The 24,359-nt window shown below is 39.8% G+C and overlaps 2 protein-coding genes across 4 annotated transcripts; one reads left to right on the top strand and one right to left on the bottom strand.

The window, feature by feature from the left end:
* Positions 1-937: 937 nt before the first annotated feature.
* On the bottom strand, positions 938-7,703 carry LOC109486135 (glutaryl-CoA dehydrogenase, mitochondrial-like). The gene is made up of 12 exons (XM_019789838.1): positions 7,399-7,703; positions 6,369-6,398; positions 5,795-5,929; positions 5,392-5,454; positions 5,145-5,205; positions 4,724-4,833; positions 4,344-4,473; positions 3,547-3,763; positions 3,070-3,173; positions 2,357-2,482; positions 1,595-1,755; positions 938-1,017 (listed from the first exon to the last, which is right to left on the bottom strand). The coding sequence occupies exons 1-12, from the start codon at positions 7,493-7,495 to the stop codon at positions 947-949; spliced, it is 1,305 nt and encodes a 434-aa protein (XP_019645397.1). The 5' UTR covers positions 7,496-7,703; the 3' UTR covers positions 938-946.
* LOC109486131 (MAP kinase-interacting serine/threonine-protein kinase 1-like) lies at positions 6,805-24,359 on the top strand. 3 transcript variants are annotated; one of them, XM_019789832.1, is made up of 14 exons: positions 6,805-6,906; positions 10,799-10,855; positions 12,773-12,863; positions 17,016-17,135; positions 17,617-17,714; positions 18,708-18,787; positions 19,363-19,436; positions 19,720-19,824; positions 20,002-20,147; positions 20,572-20,678; positions 20,826-20,916; positions 21,206-21,414; positions 21,678-21,826; positions 22,257-24,359. In XM_019789832.1, exons 3-14 carry the CDS (start codon positions 12,791-12,793, stop codon positions 22,382-22,384), a joined length of 1,380 nt encoding a protein of 459 aa, XP_019645391.1. In that variant the 5' UTR covers positions 6,805-6,906; positions 10,799-10,855; positions 12,773-12,790; the 3' UTR covers positions 22,385-24,359. The 3 variants fall into 3 exon arrangements, with proteins under 3 accessions (XP_019645391.1, XP_019645390.1, XP_019645389.1); XM_019789831.1 differs by lacking the exon at positions 6,805-6,906 and adding an exon at positions 9,172-9,273; XM_019789830.1 differs by lacking the exon at positions 6,805-6,906 and adding an exon at positions 9,884-10,278.

The following is a 24,359-nucleotide window of genomic DNA, read 5'->3' as shown; positions in this document are numbered from 1 at the left end:
CTTTCAAACCTACTGACCACAAACAGAAAACAGCACACATGGTACATCAACTCTTCTAGATGTTCCTTTAATCCTGTACAATAGTGTACATATAAGTTAATCAGTCTCTACACCATGTACACAACCAATACACATGTATTACATGTCAACACAACTCTCCTGTGCACCAGTATCAAAGTAAAGAGAAGTAGTCTGGATTTCCTACACTCCTTAAGCTTAAGAGGATAGGAAGTTAAAGTATGGGTACAAGAAGGCTAGCTAGCTTGCCAGTTTTAGTCTATGGACAACACCAACACATACAGGGCACCATTTCAAAATATATCAGGTCCAATTTTTTTCTATAGGCAAAATTCATTTGCCTACACAGTAATAAGTAATCTCATACTAGGGACCAATTTATAAATTCTCTTCAACAATGTTATTCTACAAGAGGGCCAGACAAACAAAAAGCTATTTTTGCAACAAAAATTGTGTATTTTTTGTCTTCCATAGTTCATGCATGTTATACTACTAGTATGTATGTGCTATCTTCTAGTATATTACATATGGACTAATTTCCATTCTTCAATAAAGAGCTTCAAAAATGTCTTTGAAGTATCCAAACAACCCCCTCATTACACAGACACAAGAACAATATATTTCCCATTCCTGAAAGAGAGACTGGTTGTAATCTTAAACATGAGTTTGCTACAACATTATGGTTGGAAGATCTGTAATGGCTAAAATCTTTGTACATGAAATATAGGAAATAGTAGAACAAGTCAATAATGTCATACAATCTCCTGTTTTTCTTCAAACTACAATTTTAGAAGACATGAAGCAAAAATTAGAAGTAGCCTCCAACCTGTTGTTGATAGAATGGCATAAAAACAAAACATTCAGGGCATGTTCCAAACAACTGCCTGTTCTTGTCTGCATGTTTTGTGCATAGAGCAGAGGCACATGGCTACTTGTTCATGAAGGCCTGTATCCCAGTGATGGCCCTCCCCAGGATCAGTGCATGGATATCATGTGTTCCTGTGGGGTCAAAAAGAAAACAAACCAGTCTGTTACTTCAATAGAAAATGGATCAGGAAATGAAAGGTAACCAAGAAAAAAGAAGGATAGTTTACAGGTTCAACAATCATGTCTAGTGCTGTGTACCTAAACCCACTGTACATTCAGGTCCAGGTCCAGATTCAAGTCCAGAGATTTAGGTTCAAATCTGAACCTTTACCCAGGGCATATGAAATATACAGAAGGGAATTCTCAGTGAGCATTTCCAAATCGAAAATGGGGTATTCTTTATATTATCGGCACTACCAGGGCTTAGAAGCAAGATATGTTGTTTGCAGGGCATGTCTGGGCAAAACTGTGGCCGCATAATTCACTTGATGATGCCCATATTTTCTTTGCAGCGCAAATTTTGGACTATTGAAGATATCAGGTGGTTTAGAACAAAAGGGGAATATGACATGATTTTTTTTCAGTCCAGAACTAGTTCCAAACATTCATGTTTTTCTGGACTTGAACCTAAACATTTTTACAAGTCCAGAACTAGTTCCACATTACTAATCATGTCTCTAGTATGAGAGTTTGTAAGTCCCGTCCTGACCTTCGTAAGTGTTGACGGCCTCCAGGTTCATGACATGGCGGATGACGTGGTACTCGTCACAGATCCCGTTCCCTCCCAGCATGTCCCGCGCCGCCCGCGCGATGTCCAGGGACTTCCCACACGAGTTCCTCTTGATCAGGGAGATCATTTCTGGAGTGGCTCTGAAGTGGATCAAACAAGGAGAAACACAAATAAATATAAGAAATCTTACCTCATACAAAACATCATCATTGCATAGGCATAAATAACACTGTAACAGTCAATGCAGAGTAGTGACTAACTTGATGATAAAGTAATATTGCTATTCCATGAATCCTGCTAATAAAGTTTAACATTTGCACTGAAAGTTGAACAGATTTTCCCAATTCCTAGTGTTTTTTCAATCTTCACAAGATTTCAGAGACCTAATGTCTCCATGAAATATGTTTATATAAATGTTTTTATTTGTCTAATTGATTATGAAAATAAGGCCGTAATAATCATAATGATTATCTACTTTAATTTATGGTTTTCTAAACTTGAAATTCCTATCCTTCGGCAATGTTTTATTTCAACATGTCCTCATGAATTATGGAAATGACCTCTACATTAACATAATATGTGCATAATAATGTTACCTTTAGATAACTTTTAAAGGTAACATCATTAAACATTTTTTATTTTGTAAAAAGATGACATTTCAGTACATGTAGTTTCTTGTGGGTGAAACTTGCTGATAATGTTACTAGTAGGTAGTAAGAACCACACTAAGTGGTGCCTGACCTGTCCTGATCCTTGAGACGTCCTACTTGTAAACATGACTGCAGTCCGAGGGAGATCTCTGTCAGCATGTCCGCCATCTTCTTCTGAATCAGCTGATTACGGGCCAGCGGCACACCAAACTGGATTCTAGGGGAAAACAATAATTATTGTGTTACTTGCCGTATTTTGATCATTGTCATTGTACAATCAACACTCTCTGGAGTTTATATTACACTACATTTCTATTATGTACAACACAAACATATTTGATTACATTTACAATATGTGTATTAGTAATCAGACCTATGAAACTATAAACCATTGGCCATCCTCGACAGAAATAAAAGAAGCCATAAAAACCTGACTAGAAGTCTCCCTAGCAATTCTTAGGGTAGGGGTTCTCCCTAATAGGTTGATGAAAAATCAGAGAATTTTCATGTACATGTAAATACTAAGACAAAACCCATACATAGTAGAGGGGATTCATTCCTCAAGCTAACTGACATCTTGCACATGCAGTCGTCCCTCAGTGAGACATCTGGAGCTGCATAATTCCCATTTAGAACTTTTATTCAGCCTGTCACACTTAAGAAAAAACCCTTAATTTGAACATTTTAGATAGAGGGGGAGCACCCTTGCTTCATTGCTTGGGGAGAGCCTTGCTGATTATGATGATAGAACGTGTACCTGTCCGTGGTGTACTGTCTGGCTGTCTATAGACAGAACTACTGTACCTGTCCATGGTGTACTGTCTGGCTGTCTCCAGGCAGAACTCAGCTGCTCCCAGAGTTCCCCAGGCAATACCAAATCTGGCATTGTTCAGACAACCAAAGGGACCCTGTCAACACAACAATAAACAACAACAACATGTCATTATCTCAGAACATAAACAACAGGGCTTCAAGGTATCGGCTAAAGATAACCTGAACTTCAATCCTCTATTTTGGGTTCCTTGACTCAATATATCCATTATGAGAACAGAATAATTGGCAAATTCTCTTATCTGCTCGTTAAATGGAGGCCCTTGTTTGGGGAGAGCCACACCCATCGCATTTATCAACAAGAAGGGTCCTTCCTGGTCTGAGTGGTTCAAACCTTACAAGTTACAGTCCAGTCTTACGCAGCTTGTACTTATATGTACAAAACTGGTGTGTTACGCCTAAAGGCAGTTACCAGTTACACGAAACAAACAAACAAACATCCCCACTTACCGCCAAGCCATGAACACCAGGCAGCAAGTTGTCCTGTGGGACCTCCACATCCTCCATGACTATCTGTCCTGTGATGGAGGCGCGTAGGGAGAACTTCCCCTCGATCTTGGGCGCAGACAGCCCGCCCATGCCCTTCTCCAGGATAAACCCACGCACACGGCCATCCTCACACTTCCCCCACACTATAAACACATCAGCTACAGGAGAGTTGGTGATCCTGTGTGGTTGGTGAAAAGTACATGTATGAGAACATAAATTCAACATGTAAACTGTTCCAGTTTCAACTTGTCATTTGTTTCTAAGTCTGAGGGAAAAAATGTTGTGTTTCCTGTTTCAATCCTGTAAAAATTAGGGTTGGTAAGTAGAGATTACTTTTATTTTCATGCCAATGTTGGAAAACTGATTGTGCAACGTTCGTCACTCAGGTGTCAGATTATGAAGCTAGAAAAGGTTGATCAGCTCGAAAAATGTATGTCCCTTGCAGGGATAAAAAAAAAGGCTATATGGTCAGCAGTTTTTTCCTAGGGTCGGTCGGGAAACAGGAAATTTTTTCCCTACTAGGCCTAAACAGTTCCCGTTTAAACTTGTCGTCTGTTCTTAAAGAATATCACTATTTCTTCAAATACTATTTGGGTTATCTCAACTTATCTGACATACATGTTAACTAAATATGCTTACAATACTTGCACTGTTTGTCAAGTCTAACATGCCAGATACATCAGTTGCACTGTGTGTGATTTGCTGGTCCTTTACTATACTAAAAGTGGGATTTGAAAAAAAAACAACATTGTACTGACCATGACTTTGCCCCATTCAGGATGTAGCACTTTTTGTTCTCGTCCCATTTGGCCCGTGTCTCCATCCCACCAGGATCGCTGCCGTGATTGGGCTCCGTCAGACCAAAGCAACCAACCAGCTCTCCCGTTGCTGAAGGAGTATAAACTTAGCATGTTGAACTTGTAACAAATGATGTGATACGTTGTAGTGTGATCCAAACCTTGCACTCTTCAACCTACACTGCATTTACTTCCACAGTTCTATGTACATGTATTGCTAAACTTCTACCTACTGAAAGGTAGAAGTACAAGAGACAAGAACAACACATATCTCTTCCTACATTCTTCATCACATACATCTCTTCATGCAAAACTTTTCTGCCAGTAAGGTTCTGACTTACCAAGTTTAGGGAGGTACTTGCGCTTCTGTACCTCGGAGCCGTAGGCATTGATGGGATGCATGACGAGGGAGGACTGCACACTGAAGGCTGACCTGTACGCACTGTCAACTCTACAGGAACACACAGGGAAAACACATAGTTAGAAATGTGTTGGAGTTAGAGTTTCCTTGTATGATATTTTGTTCAAGGTGTAACTTTTCTAGGCTGTGACATGCAGTGAAAGTGGAGCTCTAAAGTCTAACAAGATGCCTTTTTTGAGCACAAAGGAATTCAGACTATGTTCAAGCAACGCTGGGTATGCACATGATTTCTGGCAAAGTCAAAGTTGCCAAAGTAGACATCTACTAGTATCTTAGCTCACCATATTGATACAGTATTAGTGGTACTAGTATTAGTGGAGCAACAATCTACACTAGAGTACCTTTCCACTTCTCTGGCTATCAACCCATAGGCTACAGACGACACTCCTGCACAGCCATAACCTGGAAATGGAGTACAATACCAGGGGTATGCTTTTAGATGGGTAATAAAGATCTGGAAAATTCCAGACTTATGTTTCTAAATAAAATGTGCTAGTATTCTTTATCATCACACCTACCCACTAATACATGTCTGAATATAATATCCCAAACATGAATTACATACTAGTACTACAGATCACAGCTTACCCTTGATGGTAGGACCCAGTACTCCCAGCTGTCCCATCTCTGACATTATCTCTCTGTCAAAGTCTGAGGGGAAAAAACAATATTGCATATAAACACGATGATCTAAACACCATAATTTACATGACTGTAATAGAAATGTGATTTCAACCAAAAACTATAACTATAACTAATAGCTCCTTGCTATAGTATAAACAAGGACATTATATTTGATAACTTTCTCACGGTTCTTGTATGTTCATGGTTTTCACAGTCACTTCTGTACTGTGAACTTGTCATTACTGTTAAACAAATCAACTGCCAAATTTCTTTTTTCCTGCATCTGTAGCCACCTTGAACACATAGTTCCATGAAAACCTCCATTGTAATCACAGCGTGAACACAGTATGCCGGTCCAGAGACTTACTCTCGTGCCTGTTGGCCATGAGTATCCTGGGCATGAGTTTCTCCTGACAGTAGCTGCGGAACTGGTCCCTCACCATAACCTCCTCTTCTGTCAGCTGACTCTCCAGGTTCAGAGCATCCAGCCAATCAAACTTTACTGGAAAGTACAGCATAATTTATGAAAAACTATGAAATTACACATACAAATTATACAAAATGCGATCGCCATGGCGTCACAGCCAGTGACTGGTGGGCAAAACATCGGTGTCGATTGGTTGATTTGGTGAACAATTTTTTTCCTAGGCATTACCAAAAATATGCATATGCAACAGGGATTGCTCGTATACTAGTATTCATCTGTGGAAAGAACCAAGATCACATGCAATTGTAATACATTTATTTTCAAATTGACAGTGTGATTATTAGTATGGTCTTCTAACATTCTTAAGATTTATAGGTAACATCATATGTAAGAAGTTGTGGCAATAGATAGAAACTGGCATCAACTGCATACTTGCACATTTCATCATTTTATCACATCATTCTTACCATGGAGGTAGAAAAAAGGAACATGTACATGTGATCAACAGACTTACCTTTGGGCTTTTCTGTTACATCTTTGGCTTCTGAATGAATATCTTATTAAGGAATACTGACTGTGTAGTCAGGATACAAAGCTCAATGTTTACTCAGAAAACATTTGTCACTTTTGGTGTAAATCTGCATAAGTTGACACTAGTATTGTACAATGTCTTCTGTTTTTGTGTATTGCTGTTATATGTGTGTATTGTGATACATACAAACTTTACGAAGTTAGAATAACAGAAGGTGTCAAACAGTGAAGTGATTTTTGCATTTTCCTCACATGGGATTTGGAAAGACAATGTGTTACAATCTGAGTAAGATAATGAATGATAAAAGGTTAATTAACAATAAAGCACCAAGTACATATTCTGTTGTGAAACTTTGCATGTGAATAACTTTTCAGCCTCTGTGTTGCCAAACCATGCATAAATTTGTGCCCCTATTCACACCTCAGTGCAGCCTCTAGATGAAAAGGTTCAAAAGCACAGGAATATTTTGTAGCACAACTCAGTACTGGTGCCGTGGCATCAACATCCAGCTGTGGACCAGGTAAGAAGTTCAGTGCTTTCTGTATTTCTGTATCTGTATCTTTATTCTAGATCTATAGAGCTGGCCATTGTTGAGATAAAGTCAACATAATGATTCCAAGACTTTCACTTGTTATAATTTGAGAGACTTTAACTTTCCAAAACCCACAAATTTAGGAAAAGGTGGGACATTACGTCTTCCATGGTTTACAAAAGAGAAGCCAAACCCTTCAGACATAGTTTTAGACATACCTATAGTTTTAGCACTCAGCACATTATACACAATATGACGATGAGAAAGATCATATGATATGTTGGTGATTTTGTTTCGTAACTTATCTGTGCTGTGCCCCCCTCCCCCTTTGCCATACTTTCAGCTATAACAGGCTTTGAAAACGGGCACAAATAACTTCTGTGAGTGCATCATCCTGGTCACGTATAGGTCTATTCAATGTTTAATCAACGCAGTAAAGAAACAGAGCGTAATATCATAGGAAATCTCCGAAAAGGATACGTGTTTGTGCCGCCGGAGCTGCAGTACTCTTACTCTTCCGCAAGAGTTGTGCCGCCGCCACCCTGGCGTTCGGGCCACTGAAAACCCTGTTCAGCATCGTTTCTTCGACTCCTCTTCACACAGCGAAGAACCTAAACCTTTCTTGTACTTTCTGTCAACCTACTGCGGCAAAAATTTTAACGTTTGGCTCCTGAAGCGGCCAGAAGAAGGACAGTACGTAGGACGGCGTCAACCTTGCGCAACAGTCATGTGTTTGACTATTCTCGTACCCAGAGCGTTCTCGTTCCCAAAACTTTATCCCAAAGGTCACATTTTTTGGCAACGCCACTCACACGGAGCCATTCTCTACCCGGCCAGAAGAGAACTTCATAGTGGAGTACTACAATGTAGTAGTAGAGTAGGACGTCTGTCCAATTTTTATAATTAATCAAGCTGCTAAGCGGTGCCTACCAAGTTGATTACAGCAAAGATTGATTAATGTTTTAAGAGTTAAATATGAAATTCAATGTTTCAAATGAATGTGCTATGTAAATTAGCTATACAGGTAATTTAGACACTTTGATTGTCTGAGTCATGCTATTCAAGTTCCTTTCAGTCTAGAACCAAACTTAAACCTTTCAACTCATTGAAAAGTTCAGGTTGTTCTATCTCACAAGCAGTCAAATAAATTGGAGCTGATTTTTACCCCACTTTCAAGATAGAGTGATAAGATATATCAAAGACTCACTGTGTTGGAGGACACGACCTACAATTATATAACGTTTGTATTTAATAATTCGTACTTAAGACTTTGGAAGGAGCACACCCTCGGACACACCCCCTTTTGTCCTACGTGTCAAGGTCCTTTTCTGCGAGGTCCCGCCGGAACGAACCGGATCATTCTGGGGAAAGTTTACTCTGCTTATCTGAACACAAACACGTCAGTCAAAAAGATGAAAGGAGCCGCATCCTGTTCCTTGTGCCGACACCCACGTACACACCCCCAGACGCAAGGCTTCTGATTGGTCAACTGTTTAGACCCCACACCATAAAAAATCAATTGATAAGTTTGTTTGACAAGTCTCTGCTACTGGGCAGCTTTTTAATCTAACAGAAGATTAAGGGATTGGCGTCGTCTAGCTAGCGTCTAGCTAAAATACAGACCTCTCTAATCAACGGAGATAAAGCTTTCAATACGCCTTTAATATGATATTTCTAGCTGAACATTGCCAATAGCAGGCTAAGATTACATCATTAACATTAGAATTGCGATTTGCCAACCGTATCATACCTTTTACTTGAATCGTAGATACATGAATTGCATTTTTAATATAGCGATGCCAGTTATAGGGAATTTCCTGGATCATGTGAGGTATAGATGACAAGGGTGATGCAACGGTCACATGATAACGTTATAACGTTACATGGTGTACAATGAGTTTTCAATGCTGTGATGCTAGGGCCTAAGGTTTTGAGGCTAGTGATATACAGAAAATTATGCACTGTGCATGTAAATGAGATTACATAAAAACTTACCGAAATAAATGGGTCCAAAATATGGGTCAAAACACTGTCAAAACATGCAGCGTCACACCACCACGTGACTTTGTTGTTATGATCTGACGTCACGGGATTCGAATAGTTCATTTGGCGTCAGCAAGGGGTGAATATAAATCTGATTATATATCAGTGTCAAATATTACACTGTTTATTAGAATCTAGACTCACTATTAGTCGCTTATAATCAATAAAAATTATGAAAGATTTGTAAAATAGGTGATACGTCGCATTATATTTACTTTCAAAATATGTTTATTTCCAAACGTCCCCACTTTGGACGAAACCATTCCATCAAAGTCTTCCCAAGAAATGGCAGCTTGCAGCGGCAGCGTACAGGTATGCAATAGAAAAGAGCCATTTTCTCGCTCTCCCCGGCGTATACGCGACCATTTTGATACGCTACAGCTAGATAAGGAACCCAAGAAGGCCACAAGTGTCTCTTCGGCGGTGCATCGTGCTTTTACGGGGCAGGAGACGGGGTCCTCTCGGTGCCAGGCCCCGCCGAGGAATGTTTGGGCCGCCATGAATATTTTTCCGCTCGCTGTACAGTGTACCCTGTGTCGTGTTTCAGAGTCTGAGCTGCTAGCTGTGACGAGTCAAACACTCTAGTTACATGCTGAACACGTTTCGGGGCTCGTGCAGCTCTGGATCTGTCCAAGCGCTTGATCGATCGTACCTTATGGAGGAACCATGCGGCATCGAATATTCGCGAATCTTCCCTGGGCTTTACGAGTTGTTTATCACGTATATGCACGGGGCAACAACACTCAGCAAAACACCAAGATGTAGCCACGTAAACCCCGTACTGCTACGTGCCCTGTACTAACGAAAACGTCATGTGAACTGCCCGGAATATTTACAAACCTCGTGATATATGAAATATTTTCCAATGTTTACCTCCGTCTGTATTGGTAACTGATAGGTGTGCTTTGTTTTGATTGGTTGAACCGTTATCGGTGTGGGTCAGTGATGACGTCAGAACGGTGGGCTGTGCCAGGTTTATTTATAAACTCAGTGACCAACTCGTGATTTGGCCACGTATGTGTGTACGGTATTATGAAGTGCGCACCGCCCGAGCTAGCTAGCTAGTACCAGTGGTAGTGGTCAGTGGTAGTGGTCAGCCACATTTGGACAGTGTGTTTGGGTAACTTCTAGTTTTGGTGGCAGCCTTTTTAGTTAAAGGCTCACAGTCACCAACTTTTGGAGTTGCTGTTTGGACAGCAATTTAAGGTTGCTCCTTGCAACAGTCAAAGTTTGATTGACAACGTTTGGAAACGTGTAATACTGACCAACGCGATGTTGGCTTTTGAGTTTCCGTGTGGACAAGTCGAACTTGGAGGGGTAAGTTAGTTTCTTCTAGTTTGTTCCAGTTGCTTGTTCCTTTTTTCATAGGATTGTATGTAAGTTTATGCAAACTTTCCAAGTTTTTTTCTTGCTTGTCTGTCAACTATTGCATATTCATAGATGTCCTTGTATAATAAGTTCCATAGTGTGAGAGTGAAAAAGAGTACAAGACTTACCGGGGTAGTGAGAAAGCAGAAATGTGCAGTTTTATAAATAATTTTGTAGATTATTTAGGCAGATACTCCTAGAATTCAAACAGGAAGTGTTCAAACTGGTTGCCAATCTTTGTTTGGGGATTTCCCTAGGTTTTTTTCTCCTTTAGGTACTGGCCCAGAGTCATGTAATACCATGTACTAGTATATGCATGAAGCCTACAAGAGTTTTCCCAATGAGTCATTGGACTGGTATATCCCAACTGAAACACTTCCTCTGCATTTACATATCAGCTAGGCTTCTAGAAACAAGCCTTAAACTACATGAGGACCAAGTTTTGACCACGGTTTTGCTTCCTTTACAGGTCTCAGGGATCACCTCCAAGCTTGCTGAGCTGAAAACCTTCCATGAAAATTTTAAGGTATTATTTTCTACTCATGTTCTTAGATAGTTCAATACAATTATATATTGTAATGTCTGTAAAAATGTGTACTAACAGGGCTCTCCCCAAGCAATGAAGCAAGGGTGCTCCCCCTCTCCCCAGAATCCTAGCACCTCTCCCAAAATGTTCAAATTTAGGGTTTTCATTTTCATGAAAAGTTGCTGATTTTTCATCAACTGTTTTGGGAGCACCTCTGCCCTAAGTAAAAATTTCTGGGGAGACCTCTGACTAGTTTTCTGTCTCCTGTACGGTCAAAGTCCCAAAATCATGAAGGCCTTGCAATTTAGATAGACAGTGTGTGGAGGCATTCTTTTTGGAACTATTTCAAGTACATGTAGTTTGTACCAAGTATATATAGTCAAGGTTATGGCCCTGTTTCTGGTCATGTTGGGTGAGTCTTACATCAGCCATGTAGTAGTGTCACCCCCATCAGGACGTGACGTTACAAGGCACTGTTACATCATGTCCGAAATTAGGAAGCTGAGTCCGGTACTAACACTGGCATTACATATTGACTTACTGACAAACTTTCCATTAGGAAGTCTTGTTCCTGTTTGTATGTAGGTGAAATCTTCAGAAGTATTGCATCACATTAAAGACACATTTTGCCCTTTGATTTAGACTTTGCAGAAGAAAAGGGGGTGTAGTTAAAAAGACGTTGATGTAGTAATGGTATCACCAACTTCACAAGCTTCATTGCCTGACTTGAGTTTGAATCTTTCAGTTAAGAATTCAAAGTCAGTATGCAAAGGAGGGCTCTAGCTAGCTCCAGTTTTCCCCTCAATTGCAGATATTTTGTGGTGTGTGACGGACAATTTTTAAAACCAATCTGTCAACTTTGAAGCTTGATGGAAAATATTGGTAAAAATCTTGGGTAAAAAATATAAAAACATCAGAAAGACCAACAACAAATGCTCTCAACCCCATGATTTGCCTCTCAAAATGTGGGAAATTGATCATGAGTTTTTAAAGGCTTGAAACCCCAAAATTTGTCCCTGGACTCCTCTAGGTTGTGAGCAGGTTGTGAGCACTATCCCACCAGGTCCGATCATGAACCTGGGCTGACGGAAAATGATTTCGAGCTGTCTAGTGCCCTGATGCAAAGTCCAGTTTTAATGGCTAACATCTGACGTCCGACCTTACGGTTATGAAGGACGTATATAAATCCTACAGGGCTGGGTCAGGCAATGTTTACCTACTGTCTTGCCTTAGTCGAACTCTAGCACGTAGGCCACCGCCCACTGAACAACCATTAACGTGATTTATGATTGTAAATGACTGTTCTTTTCAAATCTTCAAGTATTCCTCTTAAATTTAGAAATGATAAGACAACATGTAAGTGAGATGGAATAAATTTGTTGATACTTTGAAGTATAGACTCAGTTGTACCAATAGGCAAACCTGAACCAAGGAAGATAAATGTTATTTTTCCTCTCCATATCACTGGTAAACCCCCTCACATTGACGTAGTTTCAGTAATTACACAGTCAATTTGACTGAATCGTTGCATAGGTTATAGCAATTACTTCCGCCAGGCAAGCCATTAGGCTACAGGGGAGATATTTATTTTGCCAAAGTTTATCTTATTTGCCATAAAAACAAGGAAAAGGGAAACTAGTATAGTATTTGATATCACGTAATACCAGGAAAATTGTTTGGCATGATTGAAGTCAAAAGGAACAAGAAGTTGGTAGATATACAGTTATGATATTGTGACAAAAGATTGTCATGTACACTCAAAAACAAAAGAAAATTTTGTATAACTCCCCATGTACAACCCTTACTAAATAAAACCCAAACACTGCAACAATATTGTCATCATCTTGCAACATATGGTTTCATGATGGTGTTGTTGAAACTGTAATTAATAATTGTGACTTTCTGGTGTCCCTGTAGCTGAACACATCCTCAGCAATGCCGGAGTGTATCGATGAGAAGAGACCAGCAAGACCAACAACGCTGGACACGGGCCACAATCTCAGGAAAGGTACTGTTACCTCCAGTTATCCTTGTAGTACTGATTATGGATGACTTTGGCTTAGGCCACAGCAAGTAAATTTTATGGATGACATCCTCTTCAGACTCCAAATTTAATGCGGTAAGGCGAAAAATAAAAAAATTTGGGCCAAAAAAATATTAATATTCCTACATTTTCAAATTTTGACATCATAAACTTGCTGGTCTCCTCTCTTCATATTTATCAGCCATCCACATTTCTGCATGGCAACAGACATCGTTGCCCATTTTCGGCATGTTGACCACTGTCAGAGGGCAATTATTTCTTTTGTTTTCCAACATCGGGCAAAAGTTCATGCTCATGCTGATGTCATCCATAAAAATTACTTGCTGTGGCCATAACATGCTACAAAATCAAGTATCAGAAGATCACCTTGTAGTAGGTAAATCAATGTAGGTTATGGTAGTTGAAGGGTGTGGTTTTTGTTTTGATCTTTCAAACATGAGTCACTTGTTTTATAATAGCAAATTCATAGAATTATAATGAGACAGCGTCAATACATGCTCTGGCCTCGGGCCAGAATTTGTGGAATGGAGCTTCTTGCACTGGTGTCCTGTTTATCACTTGGGACGGGGCCAGTTCATGCGCAGATATCAATACAGACAGCATTCACCTTCAGTATTCTCGCCAGGCCTTTTGAGCATAGGGGTCCCCAGTGTGCTGTGATTTGGACCCCTATGCTGTCTTTCAACCAGCATAGGGGTGTTTTTGGGGGAGAACCTTCATAAATCTTGCAAAAAATGAAAGTATAACTTTAGAATGAAGTTATGACATTATGATAAAACCTTAACTTTACAAAATATGTCCCTCAATAAATGAGAAATAGTGTCTCAGGGGGTTATGAGTTTCAAGATTTTTCGGCTCAATGCGTGACTTACGCCATGAAGGTTCGCTGCCTTTCTGTAACTGACTCCTATGCTGTGAAAAAATCCTGGTGAGCTAGAGAACCCTGACCTTCTCCCCTAAACATGAAGTAACTTTCCAGTCTGTGCCAGCAATTTCTAATAATGACTGACATGAACTGTTGCATGTAGTAATTTCTAAGAAATGATTGACACGAACATTTGAATTTGGAAGCTGCTGCTGTATCACGCGGCCCGTAAAGCCCAGACACGTGTTGCTGAAAGCACATTGAAGTTACGCATGAAAATAACAAAATACCATACATTATATTTGATCCAATGCAAACACCATGGCCCATATAGTGTCTAATTTTGTCCCTAGAAGTTTCCCTAAACACGTGTTACTGAAAGCACATTGCATTTCATGGCCATGGCCCATATAGTGTCTAATTTTGTTCCTAAAGTTTGCCAAAACACGTGTCAATGAAAGCACATTGAAATTACACGTGAAAACAAAATGCCGTACATTATTTTTGATCCAAAGCAAACACTACAGCCCATATAGTATCTAATTTTATTCTTCGAAGTTTGCATAAAGCAGGTGCTGATGAAGTCCTACAGGAGGTATATTCCCATCCTTGAGTTGTCACATTTCTTGTTCCGTTGGACTTCACATGGCGGCCTGTAAGGCCCAAACACGTGTTACTGAAAGCACATTGAAATTACACGTGAAATATATCTAATTTTATTCCTAGAAGTTTGCACGGTTGAACCGGTAGTGAGGAAGCCCTCCAGGAGGTATATTCCCATCCTTGAGTTGTCACATTTCTTGTTCTAGACACATGTTACTGAAAGCACATTGAAGTTACACGTGAAAACAAAATGACGTACATTATTTTTGATCCAAAGCAAACACTATAGCCCATATAGTATCTAATTTTATTCCTAGAAGTTTGCACAGAGCAGGTACAGAGGAAGCCCTACAGGAGGTATATTCCCATCCTTGAGTTGTCACATTGTCGAGCCATGTGACACATACGCGGCCGTTAATAAGTAATCACGTTGTTAAGCCCTGTGACTGACGGATGTTTGATAAGTACTTGTATAAAACACGTATAGATCTAAAGTCTACGTTTACTCAGGAACACGGTACAGACGTCAGGAGTGTAGCGACTACGTGACTCACATGTTGGGACATGTGTTTGTTAGTGTAATGATCCATTCAAATTAAATAGAGTCAGCCTTGGCATTTTCTAAAATGTTAAAGTTAATACTCTTTGGGTAGACTTCAAGAAGGTTTTGTCATGCCCTTTGTGTTGACTACTAGAATGTCCCAAATCAAAATCCTTATAAGCAGTTCACATCTGTATCTGTATCGGTATGTATCTGTATCGGTATAGCTGGTATAACCAACCTTTGGCGTAACACACCAGCTTCGCAGGTACACGGCGCGGCGACAGCTAGCTATATCACACCGAACGACTTGTTACACTCAATCTTTGCACATTTAATTGCAGGAGTTGTTTAAAGCTTTCTAGTGATAATGCTCCAACTGTGCTTGTTGGCAACAAGTTCCACTCTACGCTAGTTCTTGGAAAATACATGTACTATTTTTTTAACACCTCAATTTTTGATTGAAAACTCTGATATTTGCAAGCAAATAAATGCTGCAAATTTTGGAGGTTTTGTCAAGTTTTCGACGAAATGCCTCTAGAAGGAACATGGAGGACAAAGTCAGTTTGAAAGACATAAGGCTACGCCAGTTACCCTGGGCTAACCTTTGTGTGTTTGTTGTTGGCACTGTGTATGTGTCCCCACTCACGTTTCACCGAGATGGCCTCAGATTAGATTTGACCTTTAGATGTCTTCATGCAGGACCTTCGCAGGCCTGAGGGTTTTTGGCATCTTGCCACCGTGTGGCGCACACAACATTGGAGAGTGGCTCCTTGTAACTCTATATCAAAACATGGATGATGGAAGAATACAACACACACAAAAAAACTGGGTACAAACTACAAGATACATAAAATATATGTAATGATTTATGTAAAAAAAAGTCTCTTAAGTAACGACCAAAAGTTCTTTGTAAAATACCACGAAAGTTCATGTGTGTTTGTAGTTACATATTTAAAGTTAAAACTTAAGTTCCAGCACTATAAAGTTCTCTCAGCTAGAGCTTTCGACCAGTCTTTTGTAAAATATTCATAAGGTCACTATAGGCAGTCACCAGGGTTCCCACCAGGATATTTCCACAGCGTACGGTAGGGGTCGGGACCAGAAGGGCAACGTTCTGCAGCGCAAGTCGCGCATAATTTTAAGTCCCAAAAATATGACCACAGCAGGGGGTCAGGTATTCTCCCCACAAAATTTTGTAACACATAACCCCCTGAGACACTGTTTCTTGCTTATTGAGGGACAGTTTTTGTTTTCCCTTTGCTATAGCCTCATTCTAAAGTAACTGTTATATTTTCATTTTTGAAAGATTGATGAAGCTTCTGCCCCCAAAATACACCCCCACGCTGGTTGAAACACAGTGTAGGGGGCTAAATCACAGCAAAGGGGGTCCAAATCACAGCGTAGGGGGCCCCTACACTCAAACAGCCTGGTGAGAACTATGAGTCACTGTGATTCTAACACTACATGTCTAATCAACTATGAGCCAAGGATGAACATTTTGACACTTGGTCAGGCATGGTGGCAAATATTTCAGCCTTCCCAGAAAACAGTTTGGTATTCAGGCCAAAGGGTTGTTGTTGGATTAGCTAGAAGCTAGAAGCATGACTCTGTTAGGGTTACGAGAGGGTTAAGAGAATTAAAAGTCAGAGCATAATTTGCTGGAAAGATGCTCCATGCCTCTATTTCTTAAAATGAGTCTGTATTTTGTTGTATTGTTTGATGTTATTCTACTTAGAACCAGGGCTCTTTTCCATCAGCCCATGTTGAATCATCATCGGATTTGGGGATTTTCGGATTGAACTTTTGGATTTCCAAGCCTTAAAAAACGTTTTTCTGCATTATGAGAGGCATTTTATGCATGGTGTTGAGGGTGGTTGTCGGTGGTCCTTCATATTTTTACCCAAGATTTTTGTTGATTTTGTCTGTCAAGGTTGACGGATTGGAAAAAAAATTCCTTTACCCGCCGCAAAGTTCCAGTAATTGACAGTAAAAACTGGTGCTGGCTGCTACTAGAATACCTTAACTTGTATCTTTCATACTAGGAGTTGTTGTACCTCTGTCTCTTGTAGTTGCTAACTAGAAAGTGTCTCCTGTATTCCAACAGAAACTACTGCCACCCAGCCCATGATGATCCAAGGGAAGGACACCTCTACAGCCAAGCGCCAAAGAAGAAACAAGAAGAAACGCACAAGGGCATCCGACAGCTTCAGTGGCAGATTCAAAGGTAAGAATAGAATCTTACTGTGCAACATGATATCAAAGGGTTTAGAAAGTTCAATTGAGCAAAGACAATAAATTTGAACAAGTTTAAGTTCTTAGTATGGAACATTATGTCAGACTCTGTATCTGTATCTGCGTTAAACAATTTCTAAGTACAGAACATTATAAACAATTTCTAAGTACAGACATGAAACAAGTCAGGTGGAGAAAACACGAGGGCACTCGTATAAGTTGAAGGTCCCACTGGCAAAGGCCGCAGTAAGGAGGCACTCCTTTGCCATAAGAGCAGTGCAGTTATGGAATTCCCTACGCCGAGAGCGTCAACAGCTTCAAGTCAAGGCTGGATAAGCACTGGAGCGGGAGAATACATATAGAATGAGAGGAGGGTGTACACCACAGGCAGAAATGCCTTTTACACCATTGGATTCTCAAGGTATTATCATTATGATGCTGACCTTTCTTGCCTCCTCCCCACCCCACCACAGATATGTACCATCTGAAGGACGACATCTTGGGAGATGGTGCCCACGCCCGTGTCCAAACCTGCCTCCACCTCCTGACTGGGAAAGAGTTCGCTGCTAAGGTATATTTACTTTAAAGTTGGTCTTAACTCTGCCATTTCAAATGTTTCATTCTAGGGGTCGTTGTACTGTTGTCTCTTTAGGCAGTGAAAATGTCAGCTTAATAAATGAACAACAGGAATCATAGAAAAGGAACCAAGTCTCTTGATACATCTAGATTCACTAGAGATAAACTCTGCTGTTACAATGTATTACAATATATTTAGATGGTGTGTTACGCCAAAGGGTATACAGATACAGATTCTATATATAGTAATGTATGCACACACATATGCATTATGTAACATCCATATCACTTGCTGATCTCTGTAAAGCGCCTAGATAGACAGTTCGAGTTATGCAAGGCCTGTGTAATAGTTGGGCAATCATGGTCTAATTTTAGGGTAGAGTGTCCCAGCATACTGGTTGTCTGGTACATTTCCATTGATGTATACATGCTTCCCATTCTGTACATGGTTCCACAGCCATGTGTCTGCAACGTCTGACCCTGAACATTTGTCCCTGTCATATATAGCTCAGGGTTTGTTATGTAAGATGTCTCTTTATCTCTGCTAGTCTGTCAGTCAATTAGACGATAAATTTCACTCAAAATATGGGTGATTTGTGTCAAATTCTGTTGGCCACTGAGTAGCAGTTTTGCACTGAATATCATACTTACATGTACATGTAGAATTAGGCACTGTTGCACTGACATTTGATAATTGTATGTTTTGATACAGCTTTAGCTGAAAGACCTTTTGTGTTGTTCTTGCGACTCGTCTGCATGATTCTAGACTTTGTTATAATAGAATAGTTGAATTTGAAGCTGCAACTATAGAAGTTGAGGATAATATTGGTCTAAATTGTAATTTCCAATACAAGAAATTGGGCTTACTGCTCATGTTGGAAATTGCAGTTTTTACATGCTTCACAATGATTTCTACCAACACAGATGAACTTCCTAGATGAGGTATAGGTTGCTTTACAAATTGAAAGTCTTCCCTTTGTTTGCACAGATCATAGAGAAAAGACCAGGCTACACAAGATCAAGGGTCTTTAAGGAGGTGGAAACCCTGTACCAGTGCCAGGGACACAAGTAAGCACAGCTCCACATTCCATGCCTATGATTCAGACTAAATAATAGTGTTCACTTTTACCTCTGCCAAACAGTTTTTTCCTCATGTTTAGGCCACACCAATTTAATTTGTTGGTTCTCGGATTTTTTCAGAAAAAATATGAAGCGACAGGGCGAAAAAAAATAAAAATAAAAACAGGTCTTGGCATCCTATTATAGGCTTAAATGCTATGAAATGAGCCATGAAGTCAACACAAAAGGCTGGGTTAAAATTTAAACTTTTTTGAATTTTGAACTTTTAATCATACCACTGCAATGATAGATGGGAAAACTGTAACAACTAGGAAGAAAAGGACTTTCCTCAACTGTTCGGGGCAAAACATAAGCATTTTTCAGTTGATTCAGGACCAGAATCAAAATTTTTTTTTTTGTAAATCAGAAAAAAACGAAGAGGCGAATCCGAGAACCAACAAATTAAATTGGTGTGGCCTTAGCTAGGTTTGAGAGAAGTATAGATGAATTGAAATCTTTTTTTTTTTTAATCTTTTTTTTTTATTTTTAACTTGATTGATTTCTGACATTTCTTCTTGTCTTAGGAACATCATTGAGCTGATTGAGTTCTTTGAGGAGGAGGAAAGATTCATCCTAGTGTTTGAGAAGCTGAGAGGAGGTAAAGTCTAGTAGATACACTACTAAATCACTACACTTCTATATTACTACACTTCTAAATTACTACACTCCTAAATTACTTGGTTTTGTTTGAGTCTGTCCTGTTGGCAAACGTTAGGAAAACATGAAGTGTAAGAAACCTTTTTTCATGAGAGACATTGCAAATGTACATGTCAAATATAATACAACTAAGCAAGAGTAGTATAATAATACTCAATGTAAGCAAGCACTATAAATGTATGTTGCCGCCTACTAAAAGTGTCATTCTTGATGGAATTTTCCAGGACAACTGCTGGACCATATCCAGAGAAAACAGCACTTTGACGAACGGGAAGCAGCATACGTCACCAGGGACATTGCCAGTGCCCTAAACTACCTCCATTCTAAAGGTAAGGCCAGCATCCAACATCTACAGAATATAAAACATTCTCTATTTTTTTGTTTGGTAGTCTTTTCATTTTTTTAATGAAACACTGGGCAGTTTTCATTTTTTTAATATTTCACTCCATACGATGGTATGGATGAAAGATATCGTTTTTTAATCTCTTTTCCTTCCTCATCACCAGGCATTGCCCATCGTGACCTGAAGCCAGAGAACATCTTATGTGTGCTGGAAGAGGAAGTCTCGCCTGTCAAGATCTGTGACTTTGACCTCGGCAGTGGCATCTCCTACAGTGATACCCCAGTCACTACCCCTGACCTGTACACACCGGTACGTCTTATATAACAACAGTGTATCAACAGTGGAGTCTTAATCTCCAAGCTAATACAGTAACAGTAAATCCGTTTCAAAATAGCAAAATTTCACGGTCTGAGAAAAATGGACATGTTCGCAGAACAGTGGTGGCAGGTGAAGAAGAAAGAAAGTCGGTAAATTATTTGTTTGCTGTAATTATAATTACAGAAGTGCGGTACAGAAGTGGCCGTAAAAAATGCGAATTTAAAAGTACCACAAAAAAAATGCGATTCACAGTATTCTAACTGACATGTTCCTAAAGTAGGGTTCAATGTCAAAAAGAACATGATTTCAATTGTTAGTGTTGTTACTTAGATTGATTAATCTTTTGTAGCTTTAGATGTATTCAAGTTTCTGTATAGCTCTAACCTACTGTATGATACACTTCTCTTGTTCACAGGTGGGCTCAGCGGAATACATGGCACCTGAAGTGGTGGAAACATTCAACAACGACGCAGCTTCTGTGTACGACAAGCGCTGTGACATGTGGAGCCTTGGCGTCATTGTGTAAGCATATTTTACCTTGTTTTTCAAAACCACAATATCTTATCCTGGAGACATGGGATGTATAAACAAAAGTACAAATTGAGTCTTCTTTACGACATTTTCAGGTATAATCAGCATTGATTTAATGTTATATTTTGTTGGATACAGATACATCATGTTGAGTGGGAGACCTCCGTTCTATGGCCAGTGTGGCAGTGACTGTGGCTGGGAGAGGGGAGAGGCCTGTATGGCTTGTCAGGTAACTATGTGGCTTAGTCACCTCTTTTTCTGTTGTATGTTAACATTCATAGGCACTATGTATTTGGAAACTTAATTGTGAGTTTCAACGTTTGCCAGCTATACACTAGTCATAAGTCATTTGGTTTCTGTGTGAGCTGAGGTTTTTTACTCTAAAGTTAACTTTATTTTCTAGTTCCCCAGCTTTGATGATTAATTAAACCTAAGCACAAGCATGTGTATTTGAAACTTTGGTATAATTGTATTGTAGCAGTTGTACTTACACCCCCCTCCCCCTCTGTGCCCAACAGAACATGTTGTTTGAGCGGATAGGACAGGGTCACTACGAGTTTCCTGACCCGGAGTGGAACCACATCTCTGACCAGGCTAAGGACCTCATCTCTCACCTGCTGGTGAAGGAAGCCAAGTCTCGCTACAGCGCCTCACAGGTGCTCAACCATCCATGGGTCGTAGGAGACGCACCCAAGCTTCCACTGCCCACTCCTGTACTCCTGAAGAGGTACAATACCATGTCGTAATGTTTTCTCGAGTTTTACAAAGGCTATGTTTACATATTGTAGCACTGGTAACTTTTACTTGTGAAAAAGAAAATCTGAGGAGCCTGAAGGTAAGATATCTCTGCAATCAGGGTAATCTCAATAAAAGAACAAGAAATCATAAAAGATATGACAGCAAGAACAGTAACTTTGATAATATTTTCTTTGCTAATAGTGTCTTCTGAAGTTGACCAGGCATTTGATGTTACTTGATTTCGCCCCCTAGGAACTCCAGTGCTCGTGACCTGACACAGTTTGCTGCCGAGGCAGTGGCCTTCAACCGCATGATGTCACTCTCATTCCACCAGGAGACAGCGGAGGAGGTGTCACCGGGCACCAGCACAGGCACTGTCGTCTGCAGGCTGTCACCCCCCGGTAAGGACATGGGATCTCCCTCCTCCAGGTTTCACATTAGTGTTAGAAAGAACGTCGGCAGAACGTACTGCACCTGCGCGAAACCCTTAATGTATTGTGCATAGCACTTTGGCAGAATGTCTAATATAAGATCGTATTCGCATTTATAAGGTTTACATCCCGTCTGTAGTTTTTAAATGTTAAGTCGGAAAAGATATCGTCTGAAACAGACATAATTCTGATGCGACGTTGATCAAACTTCCAACAAAAAGCACAAAAGGTCGGGATTTTCTGCCACTTTCTGCTAACGTACTGTGTTTTTAACTAGTTTTGCAGTGTTTGTCCAAAGCTAGGTCTTGAAAACAGTACTTAAATTCTGTAAGACTTTTACTGTCCAGATTTTTAGCGAGTTTTGATTTTGTATTAAAGATTGAATTTTTTTTTCTCGCAGGGGAGTCCGCCCTGGCTCAGAGACGGAAACAGTCACAAACACGGAACAGAAGCCAGGACTCCCAGGGGGAGGCAGCAGAGCCATCATCATCATCACCACCTGACCAATCATGCGACAGGAAGACCTGATGAGACCTCCAACCATTTTTTCAACAGTTGGGGGTATTTTAGATGTGATTTTTTAAATTTTAATACACCAGTGCAAATGATGGTTATCGTATGTATGATGTGAGAACACAGCAATCATGTGAAGCTCCCAGAGCTTGAGATTATACTTCCAAGGGGCCAATGAAGACAGAAGTCAACAGCCTGGTACCAGAAGCTTGCTAGGCTTTGGTTCTCGGGTTTTCAGGAAAGATTTCATGACAGTAGACTTACAAAAACTGATGAAAAAATTTTCTAGTGTGTATCTGTTAGTATCACACTCATAAAAGGGAAATAATTTAATGCAGGGGAGATATGCAATACCTTTCAATTACATACATTCCTGGGCTCTGTCAACCAAAGTCAGGCAACCCCAATAAGGCTGTGGTTCAGCAAATGTGAACGGCTCCTGTGTTAGAACTTATTTTTTATGCTTCCTGACAAAGTTATGACAACAAAGGACACAAAAGTTTCCGATATGTGTAGGATATGTAGTGATAATATCATTATGAAATTTTATTTTGCAGAACTTAATGGAATACAAGACCATTGGTTTAAATGAGATTTTGACTGTTGTTCAGTGAAAGGCTTTATTCTATAATATGAACTTTAAAGCTTAATCAGCCAGTCTGTCTGAAAAAGCATCTGAACGAACAAACAAACAATTCATTGCGAAATAGAATTAAATGCCAGTAACCTTTTACCTTGAAGTTAGTTTCCAATATGGCTGCTTCCATTGGACCAAAATGGCTACTAACTCAAGGTCAAATTTATCAGTTAGGATAAAGCCAATATGGAGAAGTGTCATGACAATAGAGATGTGCAATAAAAAAAACAAAGTCCCCTGAGGCTTATAATTCTAGAAAAAATGTAATATTATGGAAACTTGAGAAAATCACGTAATTCCCCCTTGAGACATGCTTTCTATAGACATGGACACATGATGCCCACATTTTTCCTATCCTTCTAACCAAGACTTCTCAGGACTTTGTAGAAACATACCGTTAATTTGTATTCATGTTGCTATGCAAGGACAAGATGTGACTATTGTCACATTTCTGGGAACTTCATTCGGTGACACTATCCTCTTCAAAGTGTGACAAGGTGCACATTCTGTGTCCAGAATTTTTAGAGTTCAGTGTAAGAATTAAGATGCGTTACTCAGAAGATACTAGAGGCTGGTCCAGTTGTTGGAATGTCGCATGAGTTTGTGCCAAGTTGGATGTCTGAAAAAGTGGCCACAGATGTGGAGTATGGTGAAAATGCATAAGTCTAGGCATTCGTGTTCAGGGCCAAAAAGAAAGCCTTTTCCTCTAAGAGTTGTTTATTTTTTGCCCTGAATACCCAAGACAATGGTTTGTACTGATCAGTACATATCAGTACAGTTTGTTGACCAGCCTTCAGGATCTTTGGAGTTACACAGCCTGCTTTTAACAAGAAGCTATTAGATAAATGACAAGAGTGCTGTTCTTTATGCAGCAGCGCTCCCTTCCTTCTTGTATGTGAACTGCAGGTCTATGGATCACTATAAACATTTCTTAGCACTTGAATGTTTAGTCTAATAGTGCCCATGTAAATTACATGATTATTGTATCTACCCCGATTGCAGCACATGTGCCATCAAGAAATTACGATTTACAATTGAAGATTACTAGTTTTTAGGTAATGAGGGCAAATTACTAGTAGCCAAGCTACCAGTGATTGTAATAAAATGTAATATTCTTTTGCAACTGAGTGACATGGTTGGATGTTTTTGCTATCACTGGAGTAGAAAACTTTGCATCCTGAACCAAAATGATAATGACTTTGCTGGTCAACAAAATGTTTGTATTCAAGTTTGCAAAGGATAGCAACATCCAAATGATAGTTATCAAAAGTTTGTGTTCAAAAGTATGTATCTCAGTGTATTTTCCTAATGAAAGAGTTATAGATTGATATTGTTAAAGTATGTCATACATCA

The sequence above is a fragment of the Branchiostoma belcheri genome, unplaced genomic scaffold (assembly GCF_001625305.1).
Source record: "Branchiostoma belcheri isolate BF01 breed outbred unplaced genomic scaffold, Haploidv18h27 scaffold8, whole genome shotgun sequence".
Lineage (NCBI taxonomy): Eukaryota > Metazoa > Chordata > Leptocardii > Amphioxiformes > Branchiostomatidae > Branchiostoma > Branchiostoma belcheri.
This window is presented reverse-complemented; position numbering and strand designations above follow the sequence as displayed.

What these genes read in the sequence shown, in the direction of transcription:
- LOC109486131 (XM_019789830.1), top strand. Translation starts at nt 10,234, where the DNA reads ATGTTGGCTTTTGAGTTTCCGTGTGGACAAGTCGAACTTGGAGGG. An exon ending in TACCAGTGCCAGGGACACAA is followed by an intron (nt 18,788 to 19,362) that starts GTAAGCACAGCT and finishes TTCTTGTCTTAG; the next exon opens with GAACATCATTGAGCTGATTG. An exon ending in ACTCCTGTACTCCTGAAGAG is followed by an intron (nt 21,415 to 21,677) that starts GTACAATACCAT and finishes TTCGCCCCCTAG; the next exon opens with GAACTCCAGTGCTCGTGACC.
- LOC109486135 (XM_019789838.1), bottom strand. Translation starts at nt 7,495, where the DNA reads ATGCTGAACAGGGTTTTCAGTGGCCCGAACGCCAGGGTGGCGGCGGCA. An exon ending in CTGGTGTTCATGGCTTGGCG is followed by an intron (nt 3,174 to 3,546) that starts GTAAGTGGGGAT and finishes TTGTGTTGACAG; the next exon opens with GGTCCCTTTGGTTGTCTGAA. An exon ending in CGTCTCAAGGATCAGGACAG is followed by an intron (nt 1,756 to 2,356) that starts GTCAGGCACCAC and finishes GATCCACTTCAG; the next exon opens with AGCCACTCCAGAAATGATCT.